Source organism: Beta vulgaris, chromosome 9 (assembly GCF_026745355.1).
Source record: "Beta vulgaris subsp. vulgaris cultivar EL10 chromosome 9, EL10.2, whole genome shotgun sequence".
Classification (NCBI taxonomy): domain Eukaryota; kingdom Viridiplantae; phylum Streptophyta; class Magnoliopsida; order Caryophyllales; family Amaranthaceae; genus Beta; species Beta vulgaris.
This window is the reverse complement of record NC_079210.1, coordinates 19,031,249-19,054,580: the sequence shown is the minus strand read 5'-3', so window position 1 is coordinate 19,054,580 and position 23,332 is coordinate 19,031,249. Positions and strand designations below refer to the sequence as shown.

Genomic DNA, 23,332 nt, shown 5'->3' with positions numbered 1-23,332 from the left:
ACTTTTTTTTTTATCTTTCTTCTCATATATACCTTAGTTAATATTTTAAAAGAAATACTTACTATAATTTTTAATATATAAATTATTTTTTAATATAAAATATTTTCTGAATATAAACTATTTTTTTTAATATAAAATAATAGTAATTGAGTTGTTCACGAGCTTTTTGAGCCGAGCTTTGCTTAGCTCAACTCGGCTCGTTTAAGTCTCGAGCCAAGCCCGAGTTCGAGCTGAGCCATTAATGTGATTTTCGTGGTTGTTTCGAACTCTTTTTATGGTTTTGTGATTTATGAACGAACTAACTATGAAACTAAAGGGATATTACTCTTAAGTCGTGGTAAGAGCATAGACAAACATGTCTCGGTTGTTTGTTTTGGTTTACTACTCGGAAACCAATTTGTTAGCTTACGCTCAACATATGCAATTACGCACTTTCTTTTACTCAACAAAACTGTATTTATTAATGAAGCTCGCGTACTATAAATACATGCCTAACATAAAACCATAGCACACTTTAAATCCTATCACACACCAAACAACTAATAAGATAAACACAAACTAAGAAGATAAACAATAAAACTTAATCGCCTGGACCTTGCATCGGGCTGATGGGTGGCGCCTGGACCTTGCATCGGGCTGATGTCCCCTTACAATTAGTCGCTACAGGTGGAGGACGATATGGTCTTGCTACTTCAGCGCTACAAGCTGAATGCCAAACCTTGCTTCATGCCTTACAATGGGCAGTCCAACACAACTTGACCCACACTACCTTCTTAACGAATTGCTCCAACTTAATTACAGCATTGCAATCCCCCTTGGCCACGCCATCAACGATCTACTGGACTATTAGCGAAATCAAGGAGATCGCAATATCCTTTCCCTGGTGCTTTGTTTTGAAGGTGAATCGCCAGCAAGTTCAGAATGCACATGATGTGGCTCAACTATGTGCCCGAACTTGTTCGCAATTCACTACAAACAACTTTAGTAACTTTTAATTTCTGTTTCTCCACCATTGTCAAAAAAAAAAAACTTAATCACACGCCTAAGATAAAGCCTAGCCACACCTAGGATAAGAATTACCATATTCTAGCTCACTTAGACTCATAGCAAGACTCGATGACAAAGGAATTAGACTCCTAAACATAATAGGATTCCTTTCTCACTCAAGCACCTAAAATAAAAATAAAGACTTATAAAGCAAATAAAATACAAAGTCTCCTAACAGAACTAGGACACTTCATAAAAAAATCTAACAGAACTATGATTTATTGAAAATGACCATATCTTATATGTATCAGCCATAACTAGTCGAGCTTTGATCGAGCCGAGCCCGAACTCTTCGCGAGCTTGTCAGGTATACGTTGGGTTATTTAAAAGGAATGGCAAACGATAACAAATCGCAGTTTTAGTATCGTCGGGAGTCCAAACAATACTGTTGAACCCTAGTGACGGACATTTACCGTATACTTTGCCTCGTCGCCTGATACCTTGAGTTAAACATGGAGGTCGGTGGAGTAGACTCTGATGGGCGCGAATTCACGAATGCCACCGAGATGTGGAAGGAACATATCGGTGAAGAAGGTGACTCTCACAAGATAATAGATTGGTACCGCAATGGCGTCAGTTATTGGCAAGTCAGTCTCCTTTTTTTTTTTTCTTTTTTTATCCTTTTAGTAGCTACCTTTCACCATTCATGATGAACCCTTTTCTTGCAATGAATAAAGAGTTTCTTTTTCTTTTATTGTGCTACTTCAAATGGTTTCTGATTGCTTCAATATGTTGAAGGAAGTGGATGCTTCGGTGGATGGTGTACTGGGTGGATATGGAGATGTAAATGATGCAGATATTAAGGGCAGTGAAGCTTTTCTCAATCCCCTCTTAGCAGATTTCTTGCTTGATAGGGGCAAAAATCGGCATCTTGTTGCGCTTGGTATGTTTCCCTGATTTCTGGCATTTAGAATTTGAAGCAGCCTTCAAAATGATTGAGGTGGGAATGGAATGTTACAGAATTTCTTATTTACTGTTGTTGATACATAAGTATGGATTTGATTGTTCAAAAACGGCTCTTTTATAAGATTTTATACTCAATTAAGTCGTTAGGTATTTCTTGTCAATCTCTAGGTCATCACATGGTGGTTTCTCCACTATCAATTTTGCAGTCCAATGTTGTAGAAGTGATATGCTAGTGTTACTTTGCGCTTGTGGTCATCATGGCACAAGTGGAAAAAATTGGATATTGCACAACATCGTTATAATTTAAGAGTTCTGTACATCATTTTTAGAATATAGCTGAATATATACATATTTAAACCTTATGTTGCACAATATCATTATAATTCAAGACAGTGATCGATCGTTTTATAATAATGTCACTATGTCAGCGTGTAGCAAAAGTTGTGCACTTGTGCTATGACTTTTCATGGACAGTATTTATCAGAGAACAACCTTTACATATCAACTTACCTTACCTTATTGCATTCTTTCTTTTTACCCATTTGGCGAAATGGTTTACACGCCGAGGTGCATAATTCTCTTGGTGCACTATGATTTGTGAAGTTGTGATGAGCAGAACGACCTTTTCTAAAGGATGCTCTGGAACGTGTTTCATAGGAATCCAAATCTCAAGCATAACGGGTAAATCAATTTTAAGATCAATAGATAATTGGGTTGGGGGGGGTACAAGTTTCATAATTCACCAGCCTCTGTAATTTGTATATTTGGTATGTTTTCACAAGAGTACTAAGTTTGATACATTAATATTGAATAGTTGCATTGATTTGGCTGCATGGATCTGTTGTGGTGGAGGTAGAAAGTAGATGTGCAACAACAATTTGATAGCTTCTTCATGCAGTTCTAATGGGATTTGGTCCTAGGGAGGACGGACAAGAAGACTCAAACTAAGAACTTAAAGAAGTCTCAACAGGAAAGGAACAAGAAGTAAGGAATAAGAATTGCCGTATAGTTGTGGAAGCTGTGAAAACAGAGCTGGATAGATAGCTAGCAAGAGATGATTTATGGCCAATTTTTCCTTAGTAGAGATATGAACCTTTCTGTCACTCTAAGCTCACATAGAAAACAAAAGTTCTATAGCTACTTCCTATGGATTTCCAACTTGTTTCAGGTTTAGAATAATGGTTTCTACAATCTGTAATAAACTGAAACGTGGGCAGCTAAATTGAAATGAAGAAGATGATGATTTTTATTAATAATGTGGAAATGTGTGGAATTCAGGCGAGGCGAGCAACGCTAGGCGCACGGAGGCGCGCGCTTTGTGCGCCTTTTCAAGAGGCGTGAGGCACAGGATGCGTGTGCCTTTGGGGATAAGGCGCGCGTGGAGGCCACCTCCTTTTTTTTTTTAAAATTACACGTTGTTAGGTTTTCAAACAGAAATCCCTAGAAATAACACCTACCTCTGCCTTTTCTCTGTGGAAACTGGCAACCCTAGAACACGCATCTTCAGCAGCTGTTGCTTCTCGCCGGCGGTCGTTTTTAGGTCATCTCGTCACCACGCCGGTGGTCGGCTTTCGCCGTTAAGTTATCTTCTTCTTTCTGTCTTCTTTCTTCTTTCATTCGGTCTTCTTCTTTCTTCTTTCTCCTTCCTTTATTTGATTTCTTCTTCTTCCTTTATTTCGTTTCTTCTGTCCTTCTCCTCTGTCTTTCTTTTTCTTTAGATCTTCCCTTCTTTTTTTTGGGAGAGTCTCTTCTTCTTTCTTAATTTCGTCTCTTCCGTCTTTTTTTCCTTTTCTTTTTCTTCCTCTTATTTTCTTCTCTCTCACTTTACTTATTTTAGAGGTATTGGACCACTGGATGTATTAGGCTTTGTGCCCCATTACTATGTTATATATTGTTCCTACAAATTAGTTTTTGGAAATATGAATTGTAGCTCTTTTTCTAGGAATCATTTGAATTGTACCTTGGTGATTGAGAATTTTGAAAAGTTTATTTGCTTATATTTTATATACTTGTTACTTTGACTTGGTGCGATATTTTAACAATGAACTATATTTTCTTATATCCTTTTATGGGTCTTTAATATAATATTTATGTTGTTTTAACTATTACAATGCTTCTTTTTATTTATATCTAAGTTTATTGGCAGCAAAGGTGCGCCTCCGTTTACGAGATGTGTGCGCCTTTGTGCGCTTCGCGCCTTGGTGTGCCTTAGTGCGCCTCGCGCCTTTTAAAACTAAGAGTGATACTAAAATACGAGATAATCTGTTTTGGCTTTTGGATGAGTGGTGCCTAGAATTCAATCCATATCTTTCTTGTATTTTAGTATGCATGAGTAACTCGGAACCATATGCTAGGAATATTGTTTTTTATAAGTGATGATCCTTTGCTGCAGATTGTGGCTCTGGCATTGGTAGAGTGACCAAGAATCTCCTTGTAAGATACTTTAATGAGGTAAAGTTTGCTTTTCCTACTTGGGTGATGAGTCTTGTTCTACATTCTTTTGCTCCTTAGGATTGGGCAATTCTTGAGAGATCTAAAGGGCTTGCATGTTCCTCTTTATCAGAATAACTAGTCTTAGTTTCAAGAAATGAAAGAATGACTGTTTAAAGGCTGGTCATCGATGGTCTTTGGCTTTGAATGAATTCATCTCAAACCGGCAAAAAGGAGATTAGGATATAGGAGCCTCATATTGAAATTTGTATACATGTTTTAGATCCGTATCGCTGGCCAAAATTCTTATGATGACAATGGTTTAAGGTTCAGAAGTGAGAATATAACAACGTAGTAGGAATAGTCGAGAAATATGCTAAGATGAGAGTGATTTAAGTTTAATTTTGTTTTTTGAGCAGTATTAAATTTCTCCGCCGAAGTACAATTTTAAACTCATAAGAAAAATTTTACTACAAGAAATTGGATGGATTAGCCTATTCTAAATTAATATAAGAACCCAAAAAACAAAAGGTGGGATTAGAATTTGGATTATTTAGCCTGTCAACTTCTAATCCCACCTTTTTTTCTTTTTCTGTTCTTATTTAATTTAAAATGTGACAGTCTAATCAATCCAACTTCTTACTAGAGTCTACAACTTATGAGTTTAAAATTGTATTTCCTCGATGACATTCAATATTGGACTTACTCAGCTCTCCTTGCTTAAGAACCAAAATAAAAATTATATCTCCTCTCATCATAAGATCAATGTGGACTACTCCTACTACCTTATTATATTCTGATTTCTTAACTTGTAGCCATCATACTCTACCTGCTGAATAGAGAATACATGAAAGGAAATGGCCTTTACCCATTTGTTGTATGAATTAATGCTATGAGTTTAGATCAAAACCAAACTAAAACAGCAATGTAGGGGGCTATAGTAGCAAGCTAAGTTGTATTCAAATGATCAACACCAATTTCATACAATGCTCTCAACTTTTGAGAGGTTGAGTGCTCTCCCAAGGGTTCCTATTCTCTCTTTACTTTTCTGTATGATTCTCCCATTCACTCAGTACCCCTTTTATTACAACAGCACACCCCAATACGGGCAATACCTACACAACAGAATTACTAGTAAAAGACTAGCTTGCTCCTTCTAGAAGAAGATTAGATATTGTTAGTACTGTTAGTTCAGATTGTTGCCAACATTCCCCAGCTCAGCAATATCATTTCTTCCTTCATTTCCCTTCTTGCCCTTGTTCTTTCTCTTATAAGTCATTAGTTTAGGTGGCCTTGGGTGAGTCATCTCTATTATATAAGCCAAGGGAGGAGGCGTGGTGTCCCCATTTGAAATGACTAGAATACCCTCTAATAAATTAAAATATGTTTTATATTAAATTTAAAAATGAGATTTAATGTAACTTGCCATATGAAATAAGTCAAAAATGGAATATGCAATCACCATTAATAACTTGACTAGATTGACACAATCAATTCACGAAATGAATGAAAATCTTCAGTTTAAAAAAAGTTAGTGATATATCATGACAACATAATACTTCGTATTTACAAACTTCAAACAATATGAATGATTTATTAACATTTACAATCGTTAAAGAACTATACTAAAGCCGCTGATAAAGAATTATTAAATCTCGACCAAAATTTTCTACCAAGTAAAAACCGGTCACCTTTAGTTCAAAAAGATAATAACATCTACAAAAAAACTCAATAATTTAAATCACTACCAAAATAATTTTAGATAAAAGAATATATGTCGACGCACGCATCGCATGCATGCATATACGACTAGTAGCAATTAATGAGTGTGCTGTGATGGAATTATGAGCTATGTATTTCTATGTCAAGGGACATTAGTGAAGATTGTTTGCATTGGAATTTGGAAGTTTATTTCTCCAAACCATCTGTCTTGTACTTGGAAATGGAGTGTCTTATATTATCAAATATCAACAACTGGACTTGTGATCTATGACTGTTCACTATCCTGAAATATGACGGATATGCAAAATTTTGGCTCTTAGATATTTGCTAAATATGCAACACGCTTGCCAAATATGCTGAATCTCCTCTCTCGTACTCCAGATGCATTCAAGACTGGAATTCAGAAACTAAGCTTCTTTAAGTTCAGTTTAAGCTATTGTGGGTCACTCGTCCCTCCTACCTCCTCTGTTTAAGTTGTTGTCTCTATCTATATTTTGGGCTATAGCAATACATTTTCCTACTTTTCTCTTTGGTGATAAGATTTTCTCTAAATAATTGATATCTCTTACCATTTATTTATATATGCTATACCATTCTTTTTGTGTCTTTATTGGTGGATGGAGAGTTTAAAAATTGTCAAATGTTACAATGAAGCGTGTTATGTATGATAACATTATTGAAATATTGTGACTTATGAGAGATTCTCCATTTATAATGCTAGACTTGAAAGCCTTCTAAAATACCAAGATGAAGAAACAATGTAAAATTGGCGGACTTACTGAAATAGCAAAATTGAAAAAACTAAATATGTGAAAATAAGAAGTATGCCTTGCAAAATTTTTGAGCTACAATCTATCCCTCCGTATATGTTTTAGATCACCAATATAATTGAATAACTTTAAATGTATCTTAGTATGCTTTACTATGCCTTGAATCGTGCACTATTTTACTTGGCTTCTCACTTGGTGCAACATGAAATTATTTTATTTTGATAGTCTTTTTTGATTCAGGTTAATTCACCTTGAGTATTTAATTTGCCTTAAGTGTTTATGCCGCTTTATATATGTTGATTAGGTTGACCTTCTTGAGCCAGTGCCTCATTTCCTTGAGGCTGCACGGGAGAGTTTGGTCTGTGAAGGTGTACATGCTGTAGATGATCATAGGGCTACAAATTTCTATTGTGTCCCCCTCCAGGTAAGTTTAGTTTGCAAAAAATTAATATTATTTTGAAATCACTTATTTGAATATCTAGGTGTGAATCAGATACATGCCCATTCCCGAATTCATATGAGAAGTGTAGAATTTTTTTGTCAAAAATTGAACAAGTTGGTGAAGTTCTTGTTCTCTCATGAATTAAGAACGGCTAGCAGCCGTAGGAATGAGGCTGGAATTTTCATGGTCTTACATAACAATAAACAAGGTTGAAGTAAACTATAAGATACCTTTAAAGTTGAGAACTAAGACAAAGATAAACTCTAATGTCTTAAGGTTCATGATTTATTTAGTTTGGCCCGTTTGATAGGCGGTAGTAAATGACTATAATGGCAATACAATCATATGTAATTTGCGAGGACAATGTCCTACTTAGGGGTAATGAAACCTCATCCCTAAACATGTGATTTTCTTCACAATCTTTCGTTCCTACAATGAAGCGACAATTGATAGTATCGCTAATTTATGAAGAACACATGTTTAGAGGCGCCTTCTCATTCCCATGGATGTTAGTCATTATTTTTTCTACAAAACCACACTAAATTCATTGCCATTACCGTCATATATTACAACTTATCATACAGGCCGTTTGGTAGTTTAAGAAATAAGAGGTAGGTTATCAAATCCTTGCAATTGGTATGAAATCTTGTAATTTTGCCTCCTAAGGAATTCGCTTAACAACAATGTAACAAAATTTATTTGCTTGATCATATTGTTATTTAGTAATGAACATGAGAAAAAGCTTACAGCCTATGCAATTGTTGATAATGTAAATACTCGTGCTTTAGTTAGAATAATTCCCTACCTCATTACTTGTGTGGTTTCTAATGAAAATAAGAAAAGGATTCATAAAGTAATAAGGAAAGTGACAATCTTAAAAGCAAAAGCAATTTCTAGCTCAATTAGATTATTAGAATATACATGTAAAGCTTATTATACACTAAATTAGAAACTTAACTAGTCCTAAAACAACTTGGAAAACAAGCTAAAACAAACGGTTTTCCACATCATGTGGAAACCTTGTGATCTCTGGAAATTTAAGGAATTAGTTCCCTCGGGATATCGTCCAAAACAAAGAAGCTATCTCACATAAGTAGGCTGGTTGGTTTTTCAGTCGTCACCCGGGAGATCTGGGCGAGGAGACCGATTTAGTTTTATTATGTCCAAAGTTCAATATTGAAATAATTTGAAAGGTTTTCCCTGAATTTCTTCCCCTACAATTTTACCATCTCCCATTTTGCTGGAAAGTTTTGAGCGGAAGAATAAGAAGCCATAGTGAGGTGACAAATACTCTTTTTACTTCTAAGATTGTTCTCGCCTTTGCTTGGTTAAGTTTTCATAAGAGCTCATATTAGCTAGCGGTTGATTTCGTGGTACTTGCGTGTCTTTTCAAGAAGTTCATGTAATGAACTAGTTTAGATTTCGCAAATAGATAGGGTATAAGAAGAAGTAAGAGAGAAAGAGTGTATTAGGAAATCAAGCACAAGTTTCATAGCTTGTGAGTTGATGGACTACTCAAACTAATAATTGATTAACTATAGATATCTAAGTAAGTCCTCTCATTCCCCTTTCCCTCTTATATACGACCTTCTCAGATAAGATTTTCTCTACTTTGACCACGAGTGTTAACAAGTCGAACCGAGACAAAGCATGGTAGGCTCGGCTCAGCTCAGCTTGGAAATGGAAAAAGTGCGGCTCGGTAGAGCCTTAGTTTAAAAAGGTGCGAGGCGCACCAAGGTGCAAGGCGAAGGCACACATTATCTGCAGACAAGACACATTATGATTTTCTGGTTTTATTCTGTTTGATTATATTGTTATTGTTATTCTAATATTATCTTTTTTTAGATATTATTTTTCTGTCAAAAAACTTAAAACTAATATGGCATAGAGAAAAAAGAGTTGATATAATACAAAAATTGCAGCCATACAAAAGGAAAAAGGGAAAAAGAAAAGTTTGGCAACCTTCGAAAGAGAAACCCGAAGAGAAAGAGGAAAGTAGCAAAGAACATTTTTAAAAAAGAAGAAATAAAAAAGAAAGGATAAAAGACGACAAAGATCGAAGAAAATATATGATTAGAAGAAGATCAAAGAAGAGAAAAGACACACAAGATTGTAGAGAAAGCATAGAAAAATGGAACATCGGAGGAGAGGTAGATAAAGACGACTAACCTGAAGCTTGCTTGCCGATGACCGCCATCGAAGATGGGTCGAAATTGGTGGTGGATGGCTCTTCGACACCCTCCGTAACCTATGGCGAGTTGGCGGCCATCAATTGCCACGAGATTTCCAATTAGGGTTTTTCTCCCCACCTTAGTTGTGTGTTGTGCCTGGCTTGTCAGATGTGTTTTGGCCCGCGCCTCTACTCGCTCAAGGCGCGCTTTCTATAACTTAGGTTGGTGCTTTAGGCTCATTTAGCTCGGAAGAACCAAATTAATGCTTGAGATCTCTAAACACTCTAAATTTTGTTTAGTAAGTAAAGTGGGATTTCATAAAAGCTTGTATTCTCTTTTATAAAAGAACAAAGGCTTTACGTTTTGTTTTCGTAAGAATGTGAGACTTCAAAAAATAATCCTTATTCTTTTTTATTGAAAATAAAGTCTTTATGTTTTATTTACGACAAATGTGGCACTTGGTCTTTATTCCTTTTAAAAATAATATAGATCGTAAGTTTTATTTTCTAACTTTGATGGGATCATGACTATAGTTAAAGAGAGGTTGTTGTTTGCTTTCTAAACTGATGTTGGACATTTGATATTTTACATAGAAAATATTATTTAAGGATTTCTTGGAGCCTATGCACAAGCTTTCGAGCCGAGTCATGATAAACTAGGCTTGGCTTATTAAGATCTCGAGTTGAGCCCACACGTGTCGAGCTTTGACCTAGTGGAGCTTGAGTAGCTCACACAACAGGCGAGCTCTAACATTCTCTAATTTGCTAACAAGTAACTTATTCCAATTGTGCAAAGTCACCATTCTTCTTGATGTGATTCTACGGATGCTTCGAACGAAAAATAATGCGACTAATATAAAAGATCGAAACTTTGAATGGATAAACACTATATGTTCCCTCAAGAACTAGAGGATCTCTACCTAACCTCAATCAGGAGATTCACATAAACCACGATTTATGTGTTCTTGGTACGACGACCAAAATCAATGCAAACATTCACTTGACAATCTTTAATCAAAAGCAAAACAACAACTCTATTTTATTAATGAGGCTCGTGTACTATATATATACACGCCTAAAATAAATCCTAGCACACTTTAAATCCTATTACACTAATAAGATAAACAAAAACTAAGAAGATAAACATAATCTAAATCACACGCCTAAGATAAAAACCTATCCACGCTTAGGATAAACCTATCCACGCTTAGGATAAGAATTACCATATTCTATCTTATCTATACTCCTAACAAGACTCAATGACAAAGAATTAGACTCCTAAATATAATAGATTCCTTCATCACTTAAACACCTAAAATAAAGACTTCTAAAGCAAATAAAATACATAGTCTCCTAACAGAACTAGGACACTTCATAAGAATCCTAACAGAATTAGGATTGTGTATTTTGATGCTCCACATATGCATCATATCTTCTCACTTACTCTCGACAGATGTTTTTATCGGTCTTGCTTTCTCTTTGTTGCACCAACATATGTGAACCTTATGGGGGTTGGGTGGGTGCATGACAGCTCTTAACAACCTTTGCTTTTTTGTTTGGCTCTATTTATCTTGAGATGCAATGTATGTAATTCTTTTGGTTGTATTGCTTGCTGTGATAACAATAAAAATCTGTAACGTTTCAGGAATTTACACCAGAACCTGGAAGGTACGATGTCATATGGATACAATGGTGCATTGGGCACCTTACTGATGATGATTTTGTATCCTTCTTTAAGAAGGCGAAGGTGAGTTATGCTTTGTGAACCAACTTGATAGAGTAAAGATTCTTACACTCAAGGCGAAAAAGGAAGGGAAGAAAAGAGAGAAAGGATGCACTCATTTGTTTTTCATCGCGTTTGTTTTTTCACTTTACCCTCTTTTATAAAAAAAATTCAAAATTAATTTAAGTATCCTCATCTTTTGGTTTTCTCTTTGCATGCTATCCTCTTTCTTGTTCCTATATGTCTTCTCTAGTTATGTCTCACTTTCATTTTCTCATTTTTCTTTGACTACTCTCTCTAACTTATTCCTATATTTTTATTGTTCCATTTGTCATGGAAACGGCTTTTATGATTGTCCATGTTATTCGACCCCAAATCATTTTGGGAACTAGGCTTTGTTGCTGTTATTGATGAATTTTCTTTTAGGTTTTGGAGTTAGATAAAGTTTGGTAATGTTGGACAACTTCTAGGTTCCATGCACATGAGTTTCTTGTCGTGACTTCCCACCGGAGTATGGGAGTAATGAAATGATTGCTGGTGCTGTTTTCTTTTTTTAAGTGAGTGACTCTGTGCAAATAGGTCTTGCAATTTTGAAGTCTTTGGAGATTGAGAAAAAAGCAGTTTCGTAGGAGATTAATTAATTAGACAAAGTCTAACAACAAAGCAGATAAGAATTAAGTTGTTGCATTTTAATCTAATGATCTGAGAATCAAATCTAGCGTTAAAATTATGTTATTCCAAGTACTAGAAGAACGGATATTATGCTTTTAAAACTAGGTTACTAAATCACATAGCTACGCCTATAGTATCTCGCATGCAGGGTGAGGTTATTGTTATAAACTCACGAATACTTCATACTGATGTTGACAACAAGCCAACCTGCATAAACATAAAACACATGAAAAGTTTGTATTAGATTCTCTTTGCCTCTTCAGGCTCACACCCAGGGGGCATTCTCTAATGTGCTATACTGTTATTTGTAGATGAATTGCGAGGTTGGAGTGCATTTTCTCTTTTGCTTATGCCATGATTTTTTATGGACTTTTAATCCCCTACTTTGTGTTGCTCTCCTATTATCGAACAAAGTTTATTTTATTATTGAAAACGAGAAATTATAGTTGTTTACCTTGATGTAATAAAGAGCCTTTAAAGGCTTAGCTTTTGTACCACGTATAATAACCTAGTCAATAAGATTACTAAGAGTAATCAATCATCCGAAAATTAGAAAAGACATCTTGAAATTGAGGTAGAAATAGCTATTGCTAACAGAAGTATATTGGAACAGGAATTGGAATTTAGAAGAAAGATTGGCTCTTAATTTGAAATGCGGGTAGTTTCAGTGCTTAGGAAGGATTAGCTCACAAATCTAAATACTAAGGTTGATTATCAAATTAAGAGATTAGCTTTCAAAGTCTAATAATCTGATTTGACACTTGTAGCTTAGACTCCCAACAAGTATCAAGCAATAAGCACTAAAAGCACTCGGTTTTACAAGCTTAAGAAACAAAGTTTCATTCATGAACTTTTAAGTACAAAGTCTAGCTACTAGTTTTGTAAGGCTTATACTAACATCAGCAAGTACATACAATAAGGCAAAATACAAATAAGGAAAACAAATGAGAAAATCAGCTATACTAAATTATAAAAGGCTAGGTACATCTTCCTACTTTCTAGCTTCAAAACTGATTGAAAGCCTCCTTTAAGACAAGCACCAATGAGAACCTTGCATCCACATGAAGTATGCTCCAATTCAGAAAAGAAACTCATCATTCGCTCCCAAAACAAAGCTTCCCAGATCTATACCAAAAACCAGGTGAGCCAAAACAAGCACCACTTAGGTGCTTTCCCTCCTTGCTAGGTTTGCTTCTTATTGGATGCTTTTAAAGCATGCATGAGTAAGCATGAGTTACTGCTAGGATAAGCTAATGATGGCTAATGATGATTTATCAACACTTTAAGTAGGATTAGTGCTAATTAATCATGATCAGTACTAAGTAGCCTTGTAATTAAGTTTTCTTGCTAATTCACCTTCTTGGTTAATCAAACCAAGTTGCCATTAGGAGTAAACAACCCTCTATTAAGTAAACTCGTGATAGATTGTATTCAAGGACCATGTAAAGAGGTTGAATCCAAATTTAGATTTAGCCTAAGTAAAAACTCTTGGACTTGATCATCAGGATCTGATTCTACATCACAAATTGCTACTGTTTACCTTAAGGGACCCGTAGTTTTAAAAAGCAAAGAGCAATGCGAGTTAAAAGCAAAAATGCTTTAACTAAGCCAAGGTGCGTGCCTAAGGCTGCCTTTGACAAGGCTTATGGTGTAGCGTCTAGGCCGCCTATTGTTAAGAAGTGAGAGAAAAGAAGATATGAGTTTAAAACATGAAAAGACAATTTTTTTTTTCAAATTAACTCTTACTCAGTCTTTAGGAAGTTAATTCGAGGAAAAGCCCTCATATTTGTTGCACGAAATTACTTCATTTCAACCCTCATTGATAACGCTAATTTAGAAAAACCCTAATTTTTGTGATGGGAAACATTTGGGAAATCTATGATTGTTGGCTGCTGGATCGACAGAGGTTACTGGTGATCAATCTTTGTTGGTTTTCGATGTCTGGCGTTTGTCGGTGGTCAAGCCCTCTAGGTCAGATTTCTCCTTCTCTGTCTTCGATCTGCTGTTAAATCAAAACCTTTTATTTTAAGTTTTTTAAATACTTAATATTTGGGCTGCTTTTACCAAATAATTGACACCTTCGCTTGGAACTTTGCACCTTGGTATGCCTTGCGCCTTTTAAATCTAAGTAGGAAACTAAGCTTGATGAGCTCCCCCAAAATATCTGACTAGCCACATTTCTGAGCAGTTCTATATAGTGCAAGACTATAAAGTTTGAGGACTCTTATGATGAAGAAATTCATAGTAACAAGTTAAGCAGTCCTCCATGGCTGGATGTGGTCTATGTTCAGAGAAGAAGAGGAAAGTTTTTGGATTTGTTACTCCTTTTGGAATGCTAAGTGAAATGAAGCCTCTTGATTATTTGATCTCAGATATTTGAATGAGCAAAGCGAATCTCAAAAATTGCCCTTAACAGTCAACACTCCTTATTAAGGAGAGAAATAAGTCTTCTCCTAAATTACTCAACATGTGGCAACAATTTTTTACTTAAGGTTGACATACTTATTACTTAATGATGGATTAAATCCAATTTACACTTAATTTAAGGTAATTAACATGCCTAATTTTTTCCCAAAATACCATCGTTTTGCATACAATTTGGATTTAGAGCTTTGAAAGGCAACCTTAACGCAATATCTTAAATTACCTAAATGAGGCTCAAAGTAAGTTAAATGAACACCAAGATAAACAAAAATAGTATTAGATTGGTATTATAATGATAGTAACCACAATCTTAGACTACTAATGATACTCCTACAAAGAATCTTACTTTTACTTAGGTAACTGAATGGAATTATTCAATGACTTAGAAACACCTATTGCCACCCAATCTCACCTCTAGGAACTCTTTAACAGTAATTGTACAATTAATACTTATATGGTAAAATAGCAAATAATTGAATGATATGAGATATTTCGGATAAGATTTGTGTTTATAAGTAATAATTGTTGGCTAATTTGAGTTGCTGTTGCAACATCATGCAGTACCAACCATCTTCTCCTCCACTCACTATAAATTTTTAATTTAGGGACGTCTATTAAAGAGAAAAGGAGAGAGAGAAAGGGAAGGGGTTCTTTGCTTTTCATATGAGGGAAGAGATAGAAAGGATCACATGTACTAGAAACGGTTGGTCACATTTATTTTGAAACAGTCTACAATAGCAAGTGTTACATCTATTTTGAAACAGGGTGAGTAGCCCCTTTAATAACTCAGGGAAAATATCTTAAAATCGAAGGTTGTAACTTCTTCCATCTAATTAATAGCTGATGCTTTCTTGTGCCTTGTTTGAAAAGCTTGGAAATTATGATTCTAGCTCTTACTATCTTTTTTTTCAAATCACTGTTAGGCTGGTCTCAAACCAGGTGGATTTTTCGTTCTTAAGGAGAATATTGCCAGAAATGGTAAGGGCCATCTTGGTAACATTTATAACCTTTTGATAATGATGAATTATTTTTGACAGGCTGATCGTTTCCTCATGAGCTTGCTGCCGACAATATCTTTCTTGTTCTTCTCTTCTGATTCCTGTTTCTGCTTTGAGGCATCTGTCTAATGTGCTCCTGATATCTCTTATACCTTCGGTACAATATATCATAATGTAACTACCTGCATGTTGAAATGTGATTTTATCTGCATAAGACGGTGTTACCCTTATTTGAAGCAGCAAATAAGAGTTATTAAACTATAAAAATTCGACAATGAAGTACAAAAGATCTCCTGAAATTAAAGAAATTAAATATCATTAACATAATCTCTTAAGTAAACATTTCCTTAAAGCGCTCACCTAACACAAGGGTCCTTCGGAAGTCAGAACTGCTCTGCACTCGAAATCAAAGTAAGACATAAAAGGGCAAACTTTGCATTACTTTCTATCAACTATAGAAGTTTAAAACCGAAGTACAAAGAGGCCTCTATGGGCTTGAAAATTCGGTTCTTGGCAACTGAACAAGAACGAAAAGGAAGACATTAGTCGATACTAGAAATGTTTAAAATCTTGGATTTACATGAAGATTAATGTCCCTTATATTTCGGCTCAAAGTCTAGACTCCTAGTCTAGCTTATCACAACCAGAATAGTATCAACTTCAACATGGAAGCTTCCCACTATTAGATATGCTTAAGGATAAGAATATAGCAAAATTAGCTATTCAAACCCCTCCTTAATAACCGAGGAAATTCCCTTGCTAACCAATCTCCACTTGTAGAAATAACTACGTAAAGCATGTAAAAGCTGGAGAAAACAAGATGAAATTCTTGGTTTTCTTGCAAACCAGGTCTCTCGGAAAATTCCGTGTAGGAGCCATGCAAATGGTTGAAGAACGTAGACAAGGGTAGAATTGTCTGTTTGGTAACCTTGTATATCTTCATAAAGCAGGCGCATCCTTCCTTATAATATGTATCTGGGTTTTACTGCCTAAGGAAGCAATGATTCCACCTTGTTTCACCAACTTCCCAAATTTTTACCACCTCAACAAGTGACCTAGAAAACAAATGCAATGAAGACTCTGCTTTTGAACAGACACCTTGCTGAAAGCAAACTAATCACTCGAAATGAAACCGCTTTGAACTGATACACCTAAGTAAGCCCAAATTCGGAGCTTTGTGAAATAAGCAACCTCGTACTTACACTCACATCAAAAATGAAATGACCTTAGTTTTGGTGCATTATTCAGCTTTTGAGATAGTCTCCTTTTGTAAATGAAGACCTAACACCTAAGTGATGGGTGATAACCTTTATACAATTGCTTGACCCAATTATGCTATTGACCCTGATCCTAGCTCAAAGGTGATGCCCTGTAAAAGGCAAGCGATGAAGTGATGATCCATGATGCTTGTCACCTGTTTGGTGGTTTCTTATAGTCCATTGTGCTTTTGTAAGTGATTTTTTTTCGGTTGCATGCTTTCAGGATTCGTGTTAGACAAGGAAGATTGCAGCATAACAAGGTCGGATTTGTATTATAAGGAGCTTTTTCAGAGGTGTGGGCTGCATCTTTATCAAGCTAAGGTATTATTTACATACCCTCAATGCTTAACAAAGTATATAGTTCTAAAACAAGCTCAAAAAGGGAAAAAGGAAATAAAGGAATTCGTAATCAAAAGCTTAAAACCACGGATGCTTACCCTAACCTTTTCTCTCTCAACTCTTCTCCTCCATTTTAGTAGCTTGTCTATGACGACCAATGGCCCGTTTCTGCTCCTATTTGTTCATTGGTTCCTTACATCTGCTCCTACAAGTTTAAGAATACACCATATGAAGACCAACACTAAACTTGGGATTATGAAAAATTAATATACTTGGTATAATTTGCAATGACACCTGAACTTTGAACTTCCTATATATTTTTTTAAAAATTCATTATGTTTATCCTTAGATGAGTAATATTGCGATATGTTGTGCTACATGATAGAGAGAAGCGGCTGGGTTAGAAACTAGGTTCTTTTATGACCATCTATACAAGTTTTAGTTCCTTTTGTTTTCTCTTGAGCCCTTAATATACCGAATCATTTCATTAGTCAGAGCTTTTTCCATCACTTTTAAGAATGTAAGTTCGCATTTTTGTTTTTGAAATGGTTCAGCCTTTTCGGTATCGTGATTTGGTGAAATAACACCTTTAGAACGCCTTGGTCTTTCAAAGGACTTTCATGTTATAATTCATTGCATCATCTTTTGGCGATGATTTAGAACATAAAATACGAGTCCTGCTTTATGGATGAAGTTTGCATGACAGATTTATACTTATATTTGTTTTCCATTTAGATGTATCAAGGAGGGAATACAACCTATATTGACATGGTCAAGCATATGTATTTAGAAGTGAATGCTAATGCTAGGTTTTATGGAGGAGTAACGAAGGATTTTCCTATTATGATTTTACTACATTGTAGATCTACATTAACTAACTTGAATGTGCCATATTATTAGATGAATTAGAATGATCTGTCAATGATAAGATTTCATAGTGTATGGGATGGAACTATATTCATGGATGAGACTAGAGTTGGGGTCAATGCTAAGATAGAGCTATGGAGATAATGATGAGAATCATAAGGGTTTAGGCTAAGTAGGAGTAAAATTGAGTACGTGAAGTACCAATTAGTAAGCAGAGGGAGCCGAATGAGGACCAAATGACACTTGCTGGTAAGGAATAATCCTTATGTAAGTGTATTAAGTGCCTTGGGTCAATATTTCAGAGGAAGAAGTGAGTCCACAATTAAAGCCTTAAAAGGAGATAACAAACTAAGGTGTGACTGTAATAAGAAAGTTTACAATGCATGATGCGTGCAAAGAGTACTTCATCGACTATCTTTATTTACTTTCTTATATTGTTGCTTGGTTTTACTTTACTCTTAAAGTGAAGGTTTTACAGGTAACCAAAAATATGTCTTTTATTTTTATGTTAGCTAAAGTAATTGAGTTGTATTGGTTGAATAAAGGTCCCAAATTATTGAGTTGTAATGGCGTGTAAGGTTGCTCCCTTAATGCCATGTGGTTTTTATTGTTTTAAGGAAAGTTTTGCACATCTTTTTTTGAACGAATCTTTCCTTAAGTTTTAATTAGATTCTAGGCTTAAGTTTAGGGGAAACTTCCCTATTTCCATGGCATGTGATGTACTAGGGGAGGAAGAAAACCTTGTTGCTCCTATTATAAATAAAGTCGCCTAACCAGAAAAAATTCGAATGCTTGTTGCATTGATTGTTGGTTGTCGTACCAAAAACACATAAATTGAGGTTTGAGTGCATCTTCTAATTGAGGTTAGTGAGAGATACTTTAGTTATCGAAGGAACAAGAGGTTTATCCTTGTTACTTTGTCTCGCTTTCCTTGGTTTAATTCACAAAACTTTCGAACTTGTTAACTTGGACGTTCATAGCAACCAACATCATATAAAGTGGTATCAGAGTAAAGGAATCTAAGTCCCCTTGGTATTTAGACATTCTTGGAGAAGTAGAAAGAAGTAGGAAATTTCCTAAACACACAGATTTTTAAGGTAACTTTGAACAATTTGTTCTCTCACTTTCGATCGAATTTTTGGGTGATTCTTGATTCTAAATTGGACTATTGCTTGTCTAGTTTATTGCCCTAAAATTTTATAAGATTTGAAGTTGATTTGCTATATATCTGAGACTGATTTTTCGAAGTGGTCTAAAACCGGGTGAATCTAGAACGGTTTTGGGATAAAAATAATAGCAAATTGCTGGCTTCGAATTTTTGCATGAAATGTTGGTCTGTTTAATACATATAGAACTAGGTCGTGTTAAAATTTGGTGTGATTTGGAAACATAACGAAGTCTCAACAAACAAACATTTCCAACGAGAATTCCTGGCAGATTGTGATGAGTTCAAATATGTAAAAGTGGGATACTTTGCTTCAAAGGTCGGAAAAAAATGAGGCTAGGTGTGAACTATGCCAAACACATATTACAATTCCATGATGAACTTGAGGAACTTAATTTGGAGAAAGGAGAACGAAACAATAGAAGTGAGTTGATCAAAGATTGGTGATCTCCCTGAGACTTAAGGGTCCAGATTGGTTCTTTCATTGGAGAGGCGCATGACTCGTCTCTTTGATCACAAAAGCATGGGTGATTACACACGTTTTGATCATGCTATCTTGTGGTTGACGGAGTATTCAATTGATTGTTTTTATAGCTACCAAAGTAGGCGTAGGAGAGAAGGGAAGGAGGAGTTAGCAACTTGGACAGATTTGCGTGGCAAGATGAAAAGGGGTTCGTACCTAGAACTTACAAGCAAGAATTCTTCATAATATTGAACTCCTTGCAACAAAATCAACTAAGTGTGGAAGCATACATCTCCGAGTTTCAAAGGTTATGGTTGGCATGTGATTGAAAAGATGAACAAAAATCCGCCAAGTTTCTTCTCGGCCTTAAGAAGAAAATTGTTGATTTTGTGGAGCTCCATCCATATGAAACGTTTGATGATTTATGTATGCTAGCCAAGAAAGTGGAGAGACAACAAGAGCCAAAGGCTAGAGATAGTGCTGTGATGGCGCCAAAAGTCGAAGTAGCAAAGGTTGGGGATGCAACACCTAAATCTAACTTCGAGGATGCATCTTAATCTAGTTACGGGGCTAATACACAAAAAAGGTTCCAACTTTGACACAAGGGCTACAAACCATGTAGGAGAGGATGTGTTTCAAGTGTCGGGGTTTTGGTCACCTTCAACGTGAGTGTCCTAACAAACTCTTGATCTAGATGAATCACCAAGTCCTTCTTGCATCACTTGACTATGACAAAGAGGTGTATTCTACGGAGATCATGGTAACTGAATTTTTTTGGCAATCCAGTCCAATGTTTTGAACCGGAGCAGGAGCACCACAACTTATTCTATGCAAGACTTGAATGGCTACACCACAAACTTCACACGAGCAAGAGCAAAGGGAAAATTTGTTTCAAACACGTTGCCTCGTCAATGATAAGACATTTTTGGTTATTGTTGATAGTGGTTGGATGCTGCTAGTGGTGTAGGTTAATAAACAAGCACTTGTGTCTTTTCGAATTAGAGGATACATGGACAAATTATGGTGTGATGTAGTGTCAATGACCGCTTGTTCTTTACTTCTTGGGCGTCCATGGCAATGGGATAGGAGTGTGATTCACCATGGAAAGGATAACATATGTTCGGTTCTCATGGATGAGAAAAGAATTGGCTTGAAGCCACTACCACCTAAACATGTTCCTATGACTAGTAAGGATAATCTAGGGGATGTTTTACCTACGTTCTTAGATGCTTCTCCTAAGGGTGCTCATACTTGCTTAAGTTCATGTAGGAATGAAGTACTAGAAGGGCCTACAACAAAGAGGGAAATGCGCAACAGCTTGTTGCATATACGACATGCTGCTAGCTTGGATGTTGGGGATTATGTTTGGCTCTCGTTGGCTCCACAAAAACTCCACATTAATCACAAGCATGATGAACCGATGGATGAAGGGCCATTTGAAGTCGTCCACAAGCTGGGTTATGAAACGTATAAGGTGCAGCTAGGAAATGGTATATGTGATACATTAGGTGCAAAAGACCTTGTTTCTTTCTTTGACAAAACTTGAATATGATCTATTTTAGTGTGTTTTTTTACTGTTGTATTTAATTTCATGTCTTGTTTTAATTTTAATTTGTGTGATGTTTTAAATAGATGTAGTTTATTTTGCGATTTGTCAACTAGTATTAATCAATTTTCAAAAATAATAATTAATTAGTGACCGATAAATATTATATAATAAAATTATTAATTGTGAATTACAAGAGTTAATTACCATTAATTAGTGTAATTGACTTTTACCTTTATCAATACAACTCTATGAAATTAATTGAGAGGAAATATGTTGGGTCTGTTTGACATTATTAGCTGAAAATGAACTGAAACTGATAAGTTAACTGAAACTGATAAGATAAAGCTGAAACTAATAAGGTGCTGAAACTGATAAGGTAACTGATCAATTTAACTGTTTGGCAAAATTAGTTGATTGAGTTGATAAATTATTTTAGCAAAATTAGTTGTTGTCAAAATTTTGGAAAGATTTTCCAAAATTTCAGTCATCTGATTGTGAAAAGGTAAATTTTTTAACTTATCATTTAAGTCATTTTAGCCACCTGAAATTTTATTTTAGGTGCTCCCCAAACACTACTAATTATTTTAGCACGTAAAATATGTTAGCACTTTATCATTTAAGGTAGCTAAAATGTTTCCCCAAACAGAGCCGTTGTGGTAGGAGAAAAAGGATGAGAGGAGAGTAATGCATCTTAATTTATTTGTTCATGGTTAAGAGTAAAATTAAAAATGATTTGGGACAATGGTATGGAGGAGAAAGAGAAAAATAATCCATTTTCTTTTGAGTTCTTTAAACTAAGTGATAAAATTTATGTGACCTAAGAATTTATTCGTTGCATAGAACCATCACTTTATTTTTATTTCGACTTATCGTAGAATTTCTAATGTCATTTTGGTTTGAGCTTTTATTTCAGGATCAAAAAGGATTCCCTAAAGAACTCTTCCCAGTAAAGATGTATGCACTAACTACAGGAGTGTCCAATAGAAGTCCATCTAGATATAAACTGCGTGCTAATAGACCGGGTGTCATAAAGTGATGACATTATTGAAGGTGGTTTGAAGATTCATCATGGAAAATTTTCTACATACCAAAATTTTCTCCCGAGTACGCTATATTTACACTTCAGTCTGTAAAATTGTGGGGTGGTACTGGAATGTTGTAGTTCATGTATGCAAGATCATCTTGTGTGTGGAGATGATTTGAAGAGAGTCGATTGTCACATGCTTTGCATCATGAAGATTGTTATCAAGATTGCCTAAGCGACGCGTTGTGCATTTAGTGGTGCTTTTACAAGTGACGTTGATTTAGCAGCTATTCTGGCAACGCATTAGGGAGCTTGTGTCTCATTTCACGTGTAATTTTGTGTCAAAATCTAGTGTTATATCAACTCGTTAGCGGTAATATTTCAAGCCAATTAGTTGAAAATCATGATACTCAGGATTTCAATCCATATTAGTGAAGAAGGCCTGTTAACCCATGAGCTTATTCCTTCTTAATTAATTACAAGTACTAAGTATTGATACATATCCTTATATGGAATGCATTCTTAATTAATTGTGCTGTAAGGGTATAAACTCACAACTGATTAACTTAGTGTACGTTTGAATCTAATATATGTGGGCTTCGTACATGATGTGCAATGTAGCAGTATATTAAAATTACTTTTATGATTTAAAATAAAGATGTTCACTGGATAAAAGAATAAAGATGTTCGCTGAATAAAGTTTGCATGAATTATAGTGAATGAGGATTAGTTGCTTACTATTTTTTTAAGAAATTGTAAACGTACATAATTGAAATGTGAACTACCTTTTTTCAATAAAAAAGAGTGAATTTAGTTTACTCATTAGCTATTGTGATTTTTCTTAAATGCTGATTCTTTGTCGAAAAATTGAGTTATCCCAAACCTTTAAACATAGTAGTACTAGTTTTTAACTCGTGCAAAGATGCACGGGAGGTTGTACATAGATATGATTTGGACCAATGCATAATGCATGACAAATATTTTGTTTATTAAGTATTTCTTTAGAAAAAAAATCCCCAAGGGGGGGTCTAATTATTACCTATTTTCTTTTATAAGTCCCAACTATAGATTATTTCCTACAAGTTTCAAATTTATTGTCTTGTGATTTTTATAGGTCTTGACTTACTTATAAGTCCTAATGTAACTGAAATTATAAATTAAAAACCCTAATTTACATACAGAACTAGAACTCTACATAAATAACACTTCTATTTCACATCATACTCCCCCTCTAGAAAAAACTTGACCACAAGTTTTAGTCTTCGAAGCATGGTACTAAGTCACATGAAGGAAATGTTGCACATATGCCATCTCCTAACAACACCTTGAATGTTTGGTAGCCTATCTTTTCAATAATTTCAA

General features: G+C 35.2%; 1 protein-coding gene across 4 annotated transcripts; it reads left to right on the top strand.

Annotated features, from left to right (window-relative positions):
• The first annotated feature begins 1,383 nt into the window (after positions 1–1,383).
• Positions 1,384–22,574, top strand: LOC104903184 (alpha N-terminal protein methyltransferase 1). Of its 4 annotated transcripts, XR_008967548.1 has the most exons (9): positions 1,384–1,634; positions 1,786–1,930; positions 4,346–4,404; positions 7,180–7,299; positions 11,133–11,234; positions 15,230–15,299; positions 16,787–16,884; positions 20,667–20,887; positions 21,860–21,993. XR_008967548.1 is itself a non-coding variant. In XM_048636160.2 (8 exons), exons 1-8 carry the CDS (start codon positions 1,500–1,502, stop codon positions 20,670–20,672), a joined length of 720 nt encoding a protein of 239 aa, XP_048492117.1. In that variant the 5' UTR covers positions 1,385–1,499; the 3' UTR covers positions 20,673–20,984. The 4 variants fall into 4 exon arrangements, 3 of the variants coding, with proteins under 3 accessions (XP_048492117.1, XP_010689482.2, XP_048492115.1); XM_048636160.2 differs by lacking the exon at positions 21,860–21,993 and having other exon boundaries at positions 1,385–1,634; positions 15,230–15,284; positions 20,667–20,984; XM_010691180.3 differs by lacking the exon at positions 20,667–20,887 and having other exon boundaries at positions 1,386–1,634; positions 15,230–15,284; positions 21,860–22,574.
• The last annotated feature ends 758 nt before the right edge of the window (positions 22,575–23,332 follow it).